The sequence below is a fragment of the Coffea eugenioides genome, chromosome 10 (genome assembly GCF_003713205.1).
Source record: "Coffea eugenioides isolate CCC68of chromosome 10, Ceug_1.0, whole genome shotgun sequence".
Taxonomy (NCBI): domain Eukaryota; kingdom Viridiplantae; phylum Streptophyta; class Magnoliopsida; order Gentianales; family Rubiaceae; genus Coffea; species Coffea eugenioides.
The window spans coordinates 14,260,721-14,278,449 of record NC_040044.1 but is presented as its reverse complement, the minus strand read 5'-3'; the positions used below and the strand labels follow the sequence as shown (position 1 = coordinate 14,278,449).

Below are 17,729 nucleotides of genomic sequence, written 5' to 3'. Positions count from 1 at the left end.
ATTTTTTAACCCCCATAGGTGCCCCTGCGGGGGAAGCGGGGTGGGGTGGGGGAAGCCCGGGGCGGGGGCGGGGGGAATTAAAATGCAACGGGGCGGGGGTTGGGGAAGGTGTTCCCCACCCTATTGCCACCCCTATCTGGGGGTGCTCTCGTGAGGGACTATACTCTTCTTCATTGCATTGGAGAGAATTTTTTTATTCGTTATAGTCAATAAAGTTAACTTGAAAATTATTTTCAAGAATTAATACTATTCATAATCTATGTTGTCACTTGTGCCAGTTAAATGTCGAATTTTGTATTAAATTGACTAGGTTTTACTGTTTGATTAATCATTATCAATTTTATTACGATGACTCATTTTTCACTATTTAAATGTTTCACATAAATTAAATGTCAAAATGTTGTCAAAAGATTATCATTTTTTAATATGTTGATCTATAGATCAAAATACTAATAATGGCATACTCAAATGATTTTACAAAATTATAATGATTTAGACATAAATAAATGGATACATTAATAGAGAAAATTTCAATGGAAAGGATCTTAACCCCACTCATGCGTGGTCATGGTCATTGTCACTATACATATATATAAAAAGGAGTTTGGGTGTCACTGTTCAGTTTTTTAGTCCAACTCCTCCATGGGCAATTCAGTAATCAAACATAGTGTTGTCCAAAACATAAAGCTAATTGTGCAAAAGTGTGATGTTGGAGTGTGGACAACATGACCATTTTAACCTTTAATGTGCTGCCAAACGTGATTGTGCACGTGATAGTATCTTTATTAAATGGTTATTATGGAAAGAAAATTACTTACGTTGACCCCAAATGTTACTGTTGACTCTTGGTTTAGCAGTAAAGAGGTGGTCTATGTGAAATTTCATCATGATTAATTAGTGAGGCGGTATTAAAACAATGGGAAAATCGCCAATTTAGTCCCTAAACATTTTCACTAACGCCAATTTGATCCCTAAAAATTTTAAACTATGAAATTAGTCCTCAAAGTAAAATACATATGCTAATTTAGGACCTCCGTCGCAGCGCCGCTCCAAACTTGTCTTTTATTGAAGTAGACGGCGGTCCATTCAGGGGCATTTTGGGCACTTCATGCCAAGATGATTTTAATGCTTGGATACAAAATTGATTTGCGTCCAACACTGTCCGAAATTAGGAAAGCTTCATGCAAGAGTGTGTGTGGTCTTGAGCAGATCCCATTCTAAAATGTTTTCAAATTCCTCTTTTCGAACGCACAATAGGAGAAGAAATATGGACGAGGGTTCGTCCAGTTTAGCCACCAATGGAGATCTAAGGAACATGACATATCACACTTCAACTGTTGGAGGATTCAGTGGTGAAAAGTTTGAAAACTACACTGAAGATGCCCGTGTGGAGTGCCATTGCCGAGAAGTATGCAAAATAGTTAGTTCGTGGACTACAACAAATCCATCAAGAAGGTTTTACGGATGCAGAAATTACGGTGTATGTGCCCAACTGGAATGTGATTTATTTGGGTTAATTCCTTTTTTTTAGGTTAATTGTTTTTTTTATTACTAATCTGAGAATATATGATAATTTGCAGAGGCGCCATGCTTGCAATTTCTTTTCATGGCATGATCCTCCCATGTCGGAGTACACCAAGAACGTGATGGTGAAATTGCTATGAGAGTTAAGTAAAGCAGAGGGGGAGAACATGGAAATGAAGAAAGAAATAAAAAATTTGAAAAAAGGATCGTGCTATTACTGTTGGTTGTGTTTAGCTGCTGCATTTTATTAGTGATAATGTTGAGTGATAATGCCAAAAAGAGGCATGTAGAGCAAGGACTCAAAATGTTGCAGTAGCTCAGATAGTGCTGGATGTTGAACCTAGTTTAGAAAGCGGCAACTATGTATGAGTGATAGTGCTGGATAGTGCTGGATAGCGGCAACTAGTAGCTAAGATAGTGCTGGATGTTGAGTGATAACTATGTATGACTATTGAACATGGTTAGGTACTTATTTCTCATGTTTAATTTCAATAGAATTTTTCTTTGAATTTGAAAAATCCCAACCTTGAAACCAAACAACAGCAAAATAACCAACTATGACCGCAACTAGATATCAACTATGTCATACTTACCCAAAAAAATTTTTTTTGCAGAGTTTTGCTTTCATTTTTAAGAATCCTAACTAGCAACCAAATACATAGTACGTTAAGGTTTTTTCAGATAACAACCTGAGCAATAAAAAATTTCAAAACCTGCCAATGAGTATCATTCCAACCACTAACAAAAAAGGGATATGTTCATATCAGTTGGACATGATCGTTAGGTACCAAAATAATAGCACAATTCCAGCAAACTAAATGTTCCAACTAATATGATTTAACTAGGGAACTAGGATACATGTTCCATAAGTAGGCTCACAAACAAGGTTTAGCCAAATATTGTTAGCCAAAATACATAAGTAGGCTAAAAAAACTACCTTCAGTCCCTATATTCTTCAACTAATATATTGATCAACTTTGGATGTGAGCTACTGCAGATACTTGGCCTTCATCATAACCAGCTAGATGGTCTTCAGTTCTGGGTTCATTCTCCTCGTCTGGATCATCTATGAGCCTGTGTGCCTGCATAAACATGCAAGTATAAGTGTTCTGTTATAAAGAAAATATGCAAAGTAGAAACAATTAACAATCTCATAAACTAACCCTCTGTTTTACTCTGCATTTTTTCCCAACTGACTCAACATATGGGCCATAAGCATCCATAGATGCCTTCCGTATTCTCCAAGATTGTGCTTGATATGTAGGACATGTTTTCCTGTTATGTCTTGGAGCTCGACAAATTCTGCATTTTACAGTCTTTGTCTTTTGTTCAGGAACTTCACTAGGAGCCAAAGATGTCAACTCTATTGTTTTAGCTGGTTCTTGAACTTCAGTTCGTGCACAGGGAGCTACAAGGGAAAATAATAATCATCAGTGGCTATATAGATACAATTAACATGCAAGTTGTAATTTGATTATGGAGTAGCTATGTCCTGCACCTCCAGTAGCTTGTTTTCCAGCGGGAAAGCCATGCCAAGCATGATGTTGATTAGCCACAGTAGGACGTAACCCCTCTGTTTAGAGAAAACATTAGCAAAGAGACTTAATATTACTCAAAATAGTGTAGGTGTTTGGTAGGAATAACAAACCAGATGTTGAAGTATTTATCTCATTTGCACATCTTTACTCGCTGTTGTGGATTTTTGGGCACGTTCTTCTATTGTGACCCAACTCTTGACAATTTCTGCACCTATTACTGTTGACAGATGGCCCCTACTGCTACCATGTGTAGTTAACTGCTCCGGTGGCATAAGTCGGGGGCATTTTCTTTTAGTGTGTCCTTTTTCATGGCAGTTTGAGCAACTCAGTGGACATACTCCTGCTTTTGACAGCTTTGTAACTCCATTACTGCATTTTCAAGGTTAATCCGATTCCCTTCGCCTTGCTTTCTTAGGCCTTCCAGGAAGTCTCACTTTGTTAGGTGGCAGTACAGGTTCCTTGGTTGAGCATTTCCACGTATTTGGACCACTTATTGGAGCAATAGTAGGTTCATATGCAGCCAAGTACGCCTGCCTTGAATAACACTTGTGCACATAGGCCTCTACTTTGCCACCGGCAAGTGAAATGCATGCAATGGCATGGCAACAAGGCAAGCCTATGAGCTCCCACTTTCTACAAGTACACGTACACTTGTCTAGGTCTACCACATAGGTTCCCCCATAGATGTGTTGGACTTCAAATCTTTTGTCATCTGACTGTGGAGCAATATTGGCAGCACACTCAGTTTTTGCCCTTTCCAACTTGTTCTGAATTTTTGGGCAAATGTCATCAGTCCGTTTCTTCATCCATTCTCTTTTTGTCCTTAATCTCTCCATGAGATAAACTCTAATGTTCTCAAGCATACCAAGAATTGGTTTTTCTCTGGCCTCTAGGATGACTGAGTTGAAACTCTCACATAAGTTATTCAATAGAATATCACACTTTGCTGCTTCTCTAAAGTGTGATCTTGACCAGTGTTTTGGATTAGTGTTGTCTAGCAGCCACCTGTGAGCATTGCTATCATACTCTCTTAAAATTTCCATTTCAGATTCAAATCTCCTCATATAGGATGACCATGCACACGCGCAAAATCTATTCTTAATGGACTGTCCAGGGTGCAACTTCTTTATGTTGTTGTGTAGGTGCCGTACACAATGTCTATGCTCTACTCCTGGAACCACTTCTTCAATAGCAGATCCTAAACCCTGCAAGTGTAGACAAATAAGCAAAAGACGATTCATTGACACAAAAAAGAAATCCAGCAAGCATAAGCAGCACAATGTTACCTTTTGCCTATCACTGATGATAGTCCAGCTCTTCTATTTAGAAATTGACAAATCATACTTCAAGAATTCTATGAATCACTTCCAAGAATTTTTATTTTCTACCTCCACCACGGCATAAGCAACAGGGTAAATGCAGTCATTTGCATCAATTCCCCCTGCTGTTAACAACATTCCGGGGTGTGGACCCCTCAGGTGACAACCATCCACCCCAATCACAGGTGTACAACCAGCTTTGAACCCTCTTTTCAATGTTTCAAAGCATATATACAATCTTAAAAATCTCTCCTTACCACTGCTTTCGTCAAGTATGGTCTCCATATGCACTGTTGTCCCGGGATTACACGTAAGCAGTTCATCACAATAGTCCCACAACTTTCTGTATTGGTTTTTGTAACTACTATGAATCAACGACTTGGCCTTCATGAAAGTCTTGCTTGCCTGGTGCTTAGTGATGTTGACATTGAGTTCAAGGTGAACTTTTTCCATGAATTGTGCAACTGTCACTTTCTTATTCAGCCTAAGGAATTCCATGTAATGTCTACTTAAGAAACCAGAATTGGCCCGTTTGTGATAAAATGTCCTACCACAATGACAAGATGGTCCCATGGTTCGTATGACAAATGCATCACTATTAGCCTCTTTAGAAGCATAAATGAACCAGCTGCAATTTGCAGCCTTGCAATTAGCCCTCATTCTTCTAATATCATTCTTTTTCCATTGAAAATTTTTTTCCCATTTCACACCATAGTAATCAACTGCTCTCTTGAAGATTTGTTTATTATCGAAAAATAACCCAACATAGAATTTTGGTTCGGCATGTCAATTTCAGGCCTAAACCTGATATATCTTGGCTTCCTCATTCTTAAACTGTCCTCATCCGAGGACTCACAGCAGCTATTTAGATCCTCAGTGTTCATTGTGGCTGATTCTTCATACACTACAATGGGATCTCCACCATATAGATTCCAGTCATCCTTAGGAGCCCCTTTTTTGCAACTTTCTTGTTTGCATGCTGCTGTTTTTCCTAGTGCATCAACAGTTGGTTTTGTGGCATTATTTTGACTACCATTTGTCTCTCCATCAGCAAGTGTTTCTCCTCTTTTCTGATCAGCCCCATTTTTGTTACTTTCTTGTTTGCATGCTGCTGTTTTTTCTAGTGCATCAACACTTGGTTTTGTGGCATTATTTTTACTATCTTGAGTCTCTCCACCAGCAAGTGTTTCTCCTATTTTCAAATCAGTTTTTATCTCTTTTTCAGTACTAGCAACAGCTTTCTGGAAAATCACATCATCTTCATCTTTGCTAAAGTCATAATCACTATCATGAAAACTTTCAGCATCAGTAGACTCTAATTCTTCATCATCATCAGCAATACAGTCATTTTCTTCCTCAATAACTTCAACTGGCACTGTAGTATCTTCAAAGGTAGTGCAGTCATTGAAGGTTATGTCAACATAACAACAATCCTCTTTTGACACACTAGACTCAGCCGCACCAACATTACACCTGTCTAATTTAGTCTCCAACAACCTAATATGAAATTCTTGTATCAAATATAGTTCAACATCACCAATTTCGCTCCCTATGACAGCCATATCTGCAACATCATCTTCACTATCTATTTTGCAAAGTTTAAATTCGTTCTCTCTGCCAACTACTCTATAATACATTTTTACATTACCTTCACATCTAAGCAAAATACAGAATGCAGAGACTTTTCAAACTCACTCCATTTGTAAGAACACTCTCAAAAGATTCCACATTGCCCCCGACATACTTTTCTTCTGGTGGTCCAAAATATACCCCACCATGAAATATTTTCAGTGTAAAATAATCCAATCTGTGTCCTGTTTCTTTTTTTTTCACATAAAGACAAAAATTTTTTATTAATTATTTTTCACGTGCCCAACCTTTATTCTGTCCCTATTTCCAGTACCATAGAAGCAACAATATAATGTATTTTTGCCAATAAAGGGACCACATAAGCTAAAGAAAAATCGAAAAAAGTAACATTCCAACAAAGTGTGAACTGCCGTAGTAAAAAAAAGTACCACATGAGCTAACAAAGGGACCACATGAGCTAAAGAAAAGTACCATGAAAGCAACAATGTAATGCAGTTTTGTCAACAAAGGGACCACACGAGCTAAAGAAAAATCGAAAAAGTAACATCAATCCACATTCCTGACCCAGACATCAATCCCATATTCATCATAACAGATTCACAATAAGTTTCGATTTACCAGACTTTCCCGCTACCATTTCACTGGATCTCCAGCACTCTTAGGTGGTCCCAATTGTTCCGTCTTTAGCGTTTTCCCTTTGTCGAAGTCGCTTTCCATCATCAGATGCAACTGCATTGATGCAGATTTCAATCGGCAGCAAAATGCCCTAAATCGGTTTCACACACACTCTCGCACGAAGCTTTCCTAATTTCGGACAATGTTGGACGCAAATCAATTTTGTATCCAAGCATTAAAATCATCTTGGCATGAAATGCCCAAAATGCCCCTGAATGGACCGCCGTCTACTTCAATAAGAGACAAGTTTGGAGCGGCGCTGCGACGAAGGTCCTAAATTGGCGTATGTATTTTACTTTGAGGACTAATTTCATAGTTAAAAATTTTTAGGGATCAAATTGGCGTTAGTGAAAATGTTTAGGGACTAAATTGGCGATTTTTCCTAAAACAATTTCAGTTGAATGAATCAAGTAGCCATTATTAAGACTTAAGACAACTTTAATGTATCATATTATGTGTTATTACAAGCTGTTATTATTCCTTATATGGAATTGTTTGTTAATAGTGATCTTATTTTATGGTAAACATGCAATTGCATCTATATTGATAACTTACATATTAGTATTCTTTTCCCACAATCTATGAAATTCGCCGCCCAGATGCAGCTGCCGGAAGACTGGCTAAGAAACATCGTAACTGAAGAAAGAATCAGAGCTATCTTATGCTACTTATTATCTACATATTACCTGCAAATAAAGACTTGTAAAGATTACTATGAAGTTTCAGCCGTATTTAGATCAGATCGCATGCAAAGCAGTAAAACATAAGCAATATCTATAGCAGCACAAAACTGCTATATTAATATTGTGTGCTTAAATTTCTACTTATGACATCCGAACCCCTTTTATTCATGTTTAGGAATGTTTTTTCGATTACTATTTCATCTCACAGGCACCAATACCTGCGCACAATACGGTAACAACCCCCTAGTATACGTATACAATACTATAGTAACTTTACTAATCATTCTTTTGAAATTGTAGCCAGAAATTCAACATGAGGTGTGTTGACAAAAATTAAACCAAGCCTATTTAGAAGTTTAGTAGTTTTAGATTTATATTTTTTTTATTTGGTAACTAGATTAGAATTGGTGTCAAACTTGATTTAGGAAACAGGTTGAATCATATTTTGGTATTATAATTAGAATAGAATTTGTGGTTATGTTTCTCTATTTAAGGACTTGGAATCCTAACGTTTGAAGTTGAGGGAAATTAGTGAACTAAAACAGAATAATATGTTTCCTCCCATACCTTTCTTATTGTTTTTCATTTGTAAGATTTTAATGTTACTTCTGCTGTGCATTTTGTTGCGCTAACAAATGGTATTAGGTACCTAGATTCAAGAGTTTGATTTTGAGGTGTCTATGTATCTAGAGGGTGTGCAAAGTTTGTGATACAAAAACCTATGTCATAGGATAATGCAGAGATTGTAGTGGAGTACTCGTATATTAAACGATTGGATCATGAGAGTTGGTCTTGGAGTACTCGTTCGTTGATTGATAACTAGGGAAAAAAGAGACCCTAATTGGACAAGAGGTCTAAAGTGAGGACTTTGTCGAGATTGTTAGTATTATGTAGTGATTAGGAAAAAGGTCATGCCAAATTATTTGATCAAGCCTAAAGTCAGGGAGGCCAAGAAATTTAAGTACGAAAGGAAAACAATTAATTATTTGTGAAGATACGTAAATTATTTTGAGTTGCCATGGAGAGAGAATTTGTCAATGGTGAAAATTTTAAAATTTTACATACATTGAGTACGTATGATGAAAGATTAGAATGGGAGAAAACAATGAAAAAATATCTCAAAAAGTGTAACTTGGACGAAATTCTTAAAATCAATTCTTTCTATGATTTGTCAAAAGATGATAAGAAAATGAAGGCCAAGTTGTTTTATAACATAATGCAGAAATCTGTGGTTGAAGAATATTATATGAGAGTCTTTACTGATTCTCAATCACCTTAGTGGTTTTGGTTAGATCTTTGTTACATTTTGATGGAGTATGATTATGAGTCTGATTGTAAATCAAAACTTGGTTTGACATGGGAATTTAATTTGGAAGAAATATATGTTTGTTGATAAACAAACTTTAGAAATTTTTGGTATGGTTGAAAATTATGATTTGCATACTTTGTTTGGAGTGATTGATAAAAACAAATTTGTTAGTGAGTGCATTCATTTGGTTATGGACAAAGATGTAAAAGAAATTGTTAGTACTTGTAGAGTGGATAAATCCACTAGCAATCTTAAAATTGGAAATTGCTTGCAACAAGAAAGGCATGATTTATTGTTTGAAGACAGTGTCAATTATTATTATCCATTGAGTTGTCTTTGATTCATGAAAATGATTTAAATTGGTTGGATAAAGACATCAATGAAAGCAAAGGGAGAGAACAAAGTCATCGTAACGATCATGACAGTGATGTGCCTTTGTCCCAATTCATAACCAATAAGAAAAATAAGCATAAGGAACAAGTATTTATGAGCAAAGGCAAGAGTACTGGGAAGAAAAAACTTATATCAAAACCCGTTTCACCTTCCTTTACCAACAACTCTAGCAGTGGAGAAGATAACAGCGGTAATGTTGATGATGATGACGATGGAGGGGCAAACATGAGAGATTCTCAATGAAAAAAATGTTAGTGGTAGTGGTGGTAACTATTAGGATAATCAATACATTGGTAGCATGCCATGGGTTCAAGGAAATGATAACTATTACGTTACTCAAGATACTGATTATGGATATCATCTTGGTATAGAAGTACAGTGGCAACATTTCAGTAGAATAATTGAATTCTTGAGTGAAGGTGACTCTTCTTACTACTCAAATTCTAGGAGATATTCTTGAGTTCATGAGCACATGCAAATTTAAATATAGGTCATTCATATAGAGCCTATGATTCTGGTAACAGTTTGGATACTAGATGATTAAGACATGAGTTTGAGCGATCATATGCACCTTCCACTTGTTATTACTTTGAATACGAATCATGTGGTGGACCTTACCATCTTTAGAAGTCCATCATATTTTCTACTAGTGAATATTATAATTGGCCTACTAGAACATATTATGAGGGATCTGCATCTGATTCAAGTAGCATTAGTTGTTGTGGACACAATTATGATTCATCTAGTAGCACCACTAATAGTTTGCACAATAGAGGGTTTGGTTACTACCATAGAGGTGAGAAATTTAGATCAAATCCACCACATTTGCCATATTTTGATCATGGTTCATCTAGTGCGTCATCAAATTTAAAAGACAAATAATACGGTTCATACATTTTTCCTTATTCACATGAAGGAAATCAAGTGCAAATGCCGTATTCTTACTATAATAGGTCAGGAGATGAGCATGGTTTTGAATTTTCTCGTCATTTTACATAGTGTTAATAGGCATGTAAACAAAGTAATGGAAGCATTATTTTATTTAAATAATTAGTAACTATATATGATAATGTAGGTAGTTAGTAAATTTAATTTGACAATTATGCTTGTTATGGTATTTTCTATTTTTAGTAATTTTTTCAGATTTTTTGAAAATTTTTATGTGCTATAATGTGCGTATCATCCAATATTCAATCGATATGTCATGATGGATGTGGAATAACTGTAACCGTGACACGGCTGCGACCTGTGACGGCGAACCATGAACACAAAAGATAGGTTAAGAGGCTGGGGAGTTGACTTGTTATCCCCCCCGCACTTGTGAGCTGTGTTAGGAAAATGATGAGTCCCAGAGGCATCTGTTCTTTCAGTGTGCATTTTCCAGCAGTGTTTGGATGAAAATTCGGAGGATGTGTTTGCTATACAGAGGGATTCTTGATTGATAGGATGAGATTCAGTGGTGGCGCTCACATTGTTGCTCGAATTCTTTTGTCAACCAATTGAGAAGAATCGCTTTTGCTGCTACAATTTATCATCTTTAGCAAGTTCAGAATACTTGTATTTTCAAGAATACTAGATTGTTTTTTTGTCAAAATTCAAGAATACTAGATTGCTACCACTAGACATGGTAAATAACATTATTACTGCTGTGAGATTTACGTGTGCGTCTTGATATAAAGTCCCCAGGAACACAGGAGAACTTGACATTAGTTCTTGAATGGGGTATGGACCATCAGTGTTTGGAAGCGGTTCATGGATAGATTCAATTGTGTACTTCCCTTTTATTTAGTTCTTCTAGGTTTAATCTAATTTTAATTAGAGTCAGATAGTTTTCTGAATGCAAAGAAATAGTGATACTAGATGTATATAGAGGTATATGTCTCATGTAAAGCTTTCTATGTTTAATCAATGAAAATTAAAGTGTCGGAAATTGTCACCCCTAATTTTGATATCCACATGAGAATTATATTCCTTAATTTTAGCTTTAAAATGCATAAAGAATTACTTCAATCCAATATCTATAATTCAAGATCTAGTCAAGGTACAAAATCTTCCATTCTAGAATCCTACTTGCGGCCAGAATCGACTAACTTTTGGTTTCCATAACTTTTGCATGCTGATTCCATCTTTCTTTCTTTAGTTTCCTAACTTTTTTTTAAAGACAAACCCCGCTCACGGAGGTGGGATGTCAATCCATTATTTTATTAATAATTAAATAAAATATACAAGATTTTGAGGGGCCGAGCCTGATCTCAACAGGAAATACAAAAATGAAGGAAGTAAATCAATGTTCAATATACCTCCTAAAAGAAGTTATCTGCATCAAACCTAATGCTATTACTCCAGGAGCTAGGACCTCAGACGAGGAAATAAACAATGATGGAGAAGACAACCATGCACCTTGGCAAACAAGCAAGATTAATTCTAAAATGGAAACTATATAAGGGGACGCCTCCTAATAGAAGGCATCTGAATTCCTTCCACCATCAATGCACCACGAGCTGGAGCTGGAAGAGAAGCCTGGATGTGTATACATGTTGTACAACTAACTGTGAGCCCAATTTAGCTAAAATATCAGCTACTTGATTCGCCTTCAGAAAACAATGAGTGATTCCAGAGAATATATGTGTCATTTGGTGCAACTCCTCAACCTCAGCCAAGATAGACCACGGGCAGGAGTTTTTCCTCTAGCTGAATGTTGACTAGAAGTAAAGAATCCAATTCAATGAAGACGCTAACAAATCCGCGGAGGAGACAATGTTTAACCCCAAACAATCACTACAACAAAAATGGCCTTTAGCAGCATTTAAAATTGTCAGTATAGATAATCTAACCTGACACTTTATCTATCCTCACACCTAGGGTGAGTGTTGTCCTTTCCAATGTGGGGATAACCTCAAATCTTTAGCAGCATTCAAATGTGTTAGGAAAACAATGCTGCTATAGCATTCCCTCTGCCAACAAAAACTCTGTTTTGTGATAATCGAAAGTGTCCGTATAGCATTAGAACATCAGTAGCGGATCAGTAGTATATCCAGTTTATGAAGGCATCTTGAGTTGTCTTAATATATGGCTTTAAGCACGTAGCCATGTGAATTTACACTGCTTTGGACAACATGCTCATTTGTCATTAGTGTTTTTTGAAGCTAAGCTATGCTGACACTTTTAATTGCCAGGAGTTTTTCCCAGTTTTTTTTTATATGGAAGCAACCTGCAATTAGTCCTTCCTGCTGTAGATTCCATCAACCAGAATCCCAAGGGACTTGTAAAATTATCCCAAAGAGCAGAATGCATATAGCAATTTAAAAAAAGAAGTCGATACTTAAATATAATTCATCCGATTAAAAGTCGATAACAAGTACAAACATAGCAAGTACTAAAATCGCAAACAAGTGCTCAAAGCAAGTACTAAAATCCCAATAAAGTACCGAAAGATTTTCATTTACAATAACTTGAAAGACTTTCTTGTGCACAAACTAAAAGACTCTCATCCCTAACAAGTTGAAAGAAGTAGAAGTAGCTTCCAAACTTTCCATTTTGTTGAGAGTCCTCAGTCATAACCATGAAGTCCCCATCATTCTTCAGTTGGTTCCACCCGTGCACAAAGACCAAGGGGATCATTAGATCATCATAGCAAAGTCACTAAAATTCCAGAAAATTCGCAATGTATTTAAGTAGTGCATATCTCACCAAATGACAAGACCAAGCAACTGGTGCACCAAGTGCATCTTAAATTGTTTGTTGCAAATCATACGGTCTAATCAATTGCTCACGTGGACTCATTGCAACTTGTATCTGTATTTCACACCAGTTTGGCCCAAGAGCTTGTCCCCCGACCTTATCCAATGGATTCAAACTCCGTAAATATCCCTTTGCCACGATTTTTGTTGGGTCAAACAAACTTTTTAGTGAAACCATATTCGCTACCTAGTAAAGATCCAACAAGTACAAGAATCAAACTCATGCCAAATTCCAGATTACAAATGTAAAAGTTTAAAAGTTGTAAATACTTACTCGAATAGGTCGCTTGGCTCACGATGGAGTATGGCTTGACACATTGTTAGATGATGATGAAGGATGTCTCGGGCTGTCAATTGGAGAGCCCCTTCCATGTTGAACTAAAACCATTTTCTTCAAGCTGGCTATTTCATCATCTTGTCGCTGAAGCCTTTCCTCCAAACGGACCAATGTTGACTGTTGTTGAACACTTATGCGGTAACATGTGTTACGACTAGGAATGTCTTCCCATAAGTCCGTTGGATTCACACCGTCACTAAACAAGCGAACATGATCGACCATGTTTGTCTTGGCCAACCACCTGGGCAAACATATCATCGCGACCAACTGGATCTTGCGAATCCGATGGAAGCTGATTTTTCAGCTCATTCATTTTTTCCTACATAATAAAGGAAAACACTTGTTATTGCAAAACAATGGTAGAATTTATAGGCTTGTGTTCTCGGATCCTTACCAAATTCTCAGCAACTATGGTACTTGATGGAATTCCAACGGCATGGGTATAAAACTTATTGAACATTTCTACTCTAGTAGGAGGTCTTCCCAACTGTTTGGCCTATAAGAAATTGAATTTTTTTAATTATAGTTTTAGCATTTAGCATATAATTGAAAAACAAGCTAACATAATGAAACATGTACGAGTAAAAAAAATTAGCAACTAAAAAAAGGATGAGGTATCACCAAGTGGTTCCGAAGATGAGCAAATGACTTTTTTCCGGTTGTGTGGTTCATCTTCTTCTCCCCTCTAGCTTTCTTGTTCCTCTCACTTAGTTTCTAAATTTCAAAATCAAAAGCAAGATTACAGCATTGAATAAACACAACTTTATGAAGAATGTTGTAGCTGATTTGTACCTTTGCTTCTTCACTCTTCCAATAAGCCCAAAGTTTGATCCATTGCTCTTCCCGTGCCCTTATGTCCTTTTGAAACCGAGCTTCAGCATTTGGCACGGCAGGATCAAAATATGTAGCCTTTAAATCTGTCTTCCAACTTCTCCTTTTTTTGCCAATAGATCTTAAGATCCAAGCTTCCAGTCCCATAGGCAAAGCAAACCTTTCCTGAAACGTAGTTAGGAACAAGAAAATCAACATAACTTCACAGTAATTTTTGTAGAAAGCATACATAATACAAAAAGCTACCATTACCTTTATTACTTCTAACATGTCCATTTTAAGTTTCTTTGGCATCTTAAGCCAACTTTCAACATCTATTGGACAATACATACCATTCCTAGCCAAACTGCCCAAGAATTCAAAGAAAGAGGTTTTCTCACTTATTGGGATCCCATTGTCATCGAGTTTAATCTCAATCTGTGGAAGGTCCTTAGGCCGACCCCAAATTTCTTTCATAAATGTAGGGCCTCGGGTTTTCTGATGCACTTCACTTGAATCATTTGTAGTTTCTTTTCCTGTATAAAATAAGAAAAAGGTGCAAGTTATGAACATAAAAAATGCACTTCTGGAATTGGTTCAAAACAGTTAGTAATACCTGCATCGTCCGAGTTGCATGACATGAAGGTGGTGTCATTGGAATGTGGACCTCGAGAATCCTGATTTGGATTTTCTTCAGTTGGTTCATGCCTTGTTCCAAGTGGAGATTGTTGAACTGGAGAGTTCTGGCACTGCTCATGCGACTGTGAACCTCCATCAGCTTGTTGAGTAACTTGGTCACCTGATTGGCGCATTATTCCCAATGTAGAATTCTGAATTGGAGATTGAGGTGCCCGAGCAGCGTCTCCTTGAACTTGTTCAATTACATTTTCATGGCTTGTTCCAAGTGGAGGCTACTGCCTTGTTTCATGACATGAGGGAGGTTGCTCAATTGGTTCATCTCTCAATCCATTTGCAGCGCGCTTACCTTTCCGACCTCTACGGGCCATACCTGCATATTTCACCATTTATTTGATACCAGGTCCATCAATCTTGAAGGTGAAAGCCATCAATCAAAGTTTCCAGTTCCAGCATAAACCAAAATCAGTAACACATATGCATTTTCTATTTAACAGGAAGATTAGCTACAAGGCTCAACTTTAATTGATTTTGACTTGACTTCTTGGTAGTAAGTCTTTTTACTAGTGCCTGTTCAAAATTTTACCAGCTGGGCAAGTAGGATTTCAATCAATATAAAACCTAAACTTGTCTGCCAATCCATCCTGCCAAATGCATAAACTTGTTAGTGGTGGTAGGGTGGATTGGCTTCTGTTTGACGTTGTCTGTGGTCCTTATGATTTTGTACACTCTAGGGTCGGCCAAACTTTTATTCTTTTCAATTAGAGACAATAATTAAACACCCTACATGTGATCAACATTACCCAATAAATGAGAGTAGATTGCCTAAAATTAGACTCAATCTACAAGTGGAAAAGGTTTTGATCTGATAGCTAAGGTTGAAACCCTATAAATTAAAGTTTTCAGGTTCAAATCACCTATTTCTCTCTTCATTTCTTAAATTTCACCTCTCCTCTGATAGAAAAAAAGATATAAAAAAAATTAGATTCAAACTACTAAATAAGGAAATTGCCTCAAACTTGAACCCAAAAGTTGCCACATAATAGTATAGAAACTTTTACATTATTAGGATTGATGAAATGTGCCCTAAATTTGCTTATGCTCGTTCATGCATTTTCTCAAGCAACACTTCAAGCATTCCAGTACACAATCATTTGTTGGTGGAAAACAAAACCAACAGAATAGGCATTTTAGAACCCCAGTTCTACCAAGTACTAGCAAAGACACTTATAATTTTCAACAATCATACTAGAATCTAGAGCTAGCATTTTCGCTTGGGACTACAAATTTCCTCATAATCAATCAGCACCAAAGTTTTAGAAGTCCATCATTCACGCGAAAAAAAAAGAAAACTTTGCACAGAGCAACTGACAATACACAACAGTATGTCTTCAATTCAACAGCAAGCACAAGCCACATTGTCCTAACCTGACAGACTACTGCCAAGGCTCTGGAATATTTCACAACCGCTAGGCATATTGTCCTCTACTGTGAGGATGTTGTCAGAAACCACACAATAAGAGCATCTCTACCAGGGCTTTCGACCTATGCAATTAGAAATGTGCTTCTCAAGCCCTTAGGAGCTGGTCATAAATGTGCTTCTCAATCCCTTAGCAGATGTCTACCATGCAATGCAAAATTAGACAAAAAATACTGAAATTACCTCAAACTGTGGCTTGAATCCCTAACTTGTCGGTTTCCCCAAGCTTCAAGCACTGAACTCCAGCTTTCACCCAAGCTTTGAAGCCCTAATTTATGATTTCTTGCCACCAAGCCAATGCAACAGCCGAATTAGGGATTTCCCTGGTGCAAGCTCAACAAAGTTACCCAAATGGTTGCGATTTCATGGATGGTTTACCCAAACTGGTGGTGCGAGCTTGAAACAGAGAGAGAGGACAAAGACAGAGGACAACGGGAGGGAGAAGATGGCTGAAATAAAGGCGGTACTAATGACGCCAAAGTAAATTAGTCAAGACTCTTGAATTTTTCACTTTGCCGTGCTACTAATGAAATTTATGTGTGTTTGGGCAAAATTTGGTTAAAGCTATTTAACAACTAAAAATTTTGTTAAAGCTATATACAATACTATAATATAACAACTAAAAATCAAGTGGCTAAAAATTTTGTGTGTTGTATATAACAACTAAAAATTTTCTTAAAGCTAAATACAATATAATTTAACAACTAAAAATGTAAGAACTAAAAATTTTGTGTGTGGTATATAACAACTAAAAATTTTACAAAAGCTACATACAATATAATATAACAACTTAAAATTTTGTTAAAGCTATATACAATTTTGTTAAAGCTATATACAACAAAATATAACAACTAAAAATTTGAATATTAGCTATACACAACATGATATAACAACTTAAAATTTTGTTAAAATTATATACAATATATTATAACAACTAGAAATATAACAACTAAAAATGTTCTAAAAAATATAACAACCTTAAATGTCCTATAAATATTTTTGAATACAAGTTGTCTACTACAAATAGAAGTTGTCTACTACATGAACGGAATGCTTGATAAATGTTAGAATTAGAATTGATTGAACATATATATATATATATATATGTATTCAATGTTTTATAGATTTGATCGTGTCTCTAGTCTTGTTCAAAGGTAATCCTAAAATACAATTAAACCGAAGAACCTTAAATCAAAGAGTAGTGATGAAGTATACAGAACATGCAATAACGAGCTAAGATTAATGATCGGTTTGATAAACTCGATCGGTTTGATCGTATCTAGTTCGATCAGTTCGAAAATTTATAAATGATCACTAAGCAAACTGTCTTACACTTGGATCGGGTTGATCGATTTGACCGAATCCACCGGTTCGATCTGTTCGATCGTGTCTTCAGTCTTATATTTATTGTTAATCCCAAAATTCAATTAAACTAGTTTCTCGACCAAAGATTCAAAATTCAATTAAACAAATTAAACGATCGGTTCGATTGATTTGATCATGTCTCTAGTCTTGTTCAATGGTAATCCTAAAATTCAATGAAACCGAAGAACCTTAAATAAAAAAGTAGTGATGAAGTATACAGAACATGCAATAACGAGCTAAGATTAATGATCGGTTTCATAGACTCGATCGGTTTGATCGTATCTAGTTCGATCGGTTCGAAAATTTATAAATGATCACTAAGCAAACTGT

General features: G+C 36.4%; 1 protein-coding gene across 1 annotated transcript; it reads right to left on the bottom strand.

Moving 5' to 3' along the window:
• Positions 1–3,445: 3,445 nt before the first annotated feature.
• Positions 3,446–5,041, bottom strand: LOC113750477. Its single transcript, XM_027294444.1, has 2 exons — positions 4,451–5,041; positions 3,446–4,267 (listed from the first exon to the last, which is right to left on the bottom strand). The coding sequence occupies exons 1-2, from the start codon at positions 5,039–5,041 to the stop codon at positions 3,446–3,448; spliced, it is 1,413 nt and encodes a 470-aa protein (XP_027150245.1).
• Positions 5,042–17,729: the final 12,688 nt, after the last annotated feature.

Excerpts from the sequence above, each read along its gene's own strand:
- LOC113750477 (XM_027294444.1), bottom strand. The coding sequence starts at position 5,041 with ATGAGGGCTAATTGCAAGGCTGCAAATTGCAGCTGGTTCATTTATGCT. Across the intron at positions 4,268-4,450 it reads TTGCTTATGCCGTGGTGGAG|GGTTTAGGATCTGCTATTGA; the intron begins GTAGAAAATAAA and ends CTACACTTGCAG.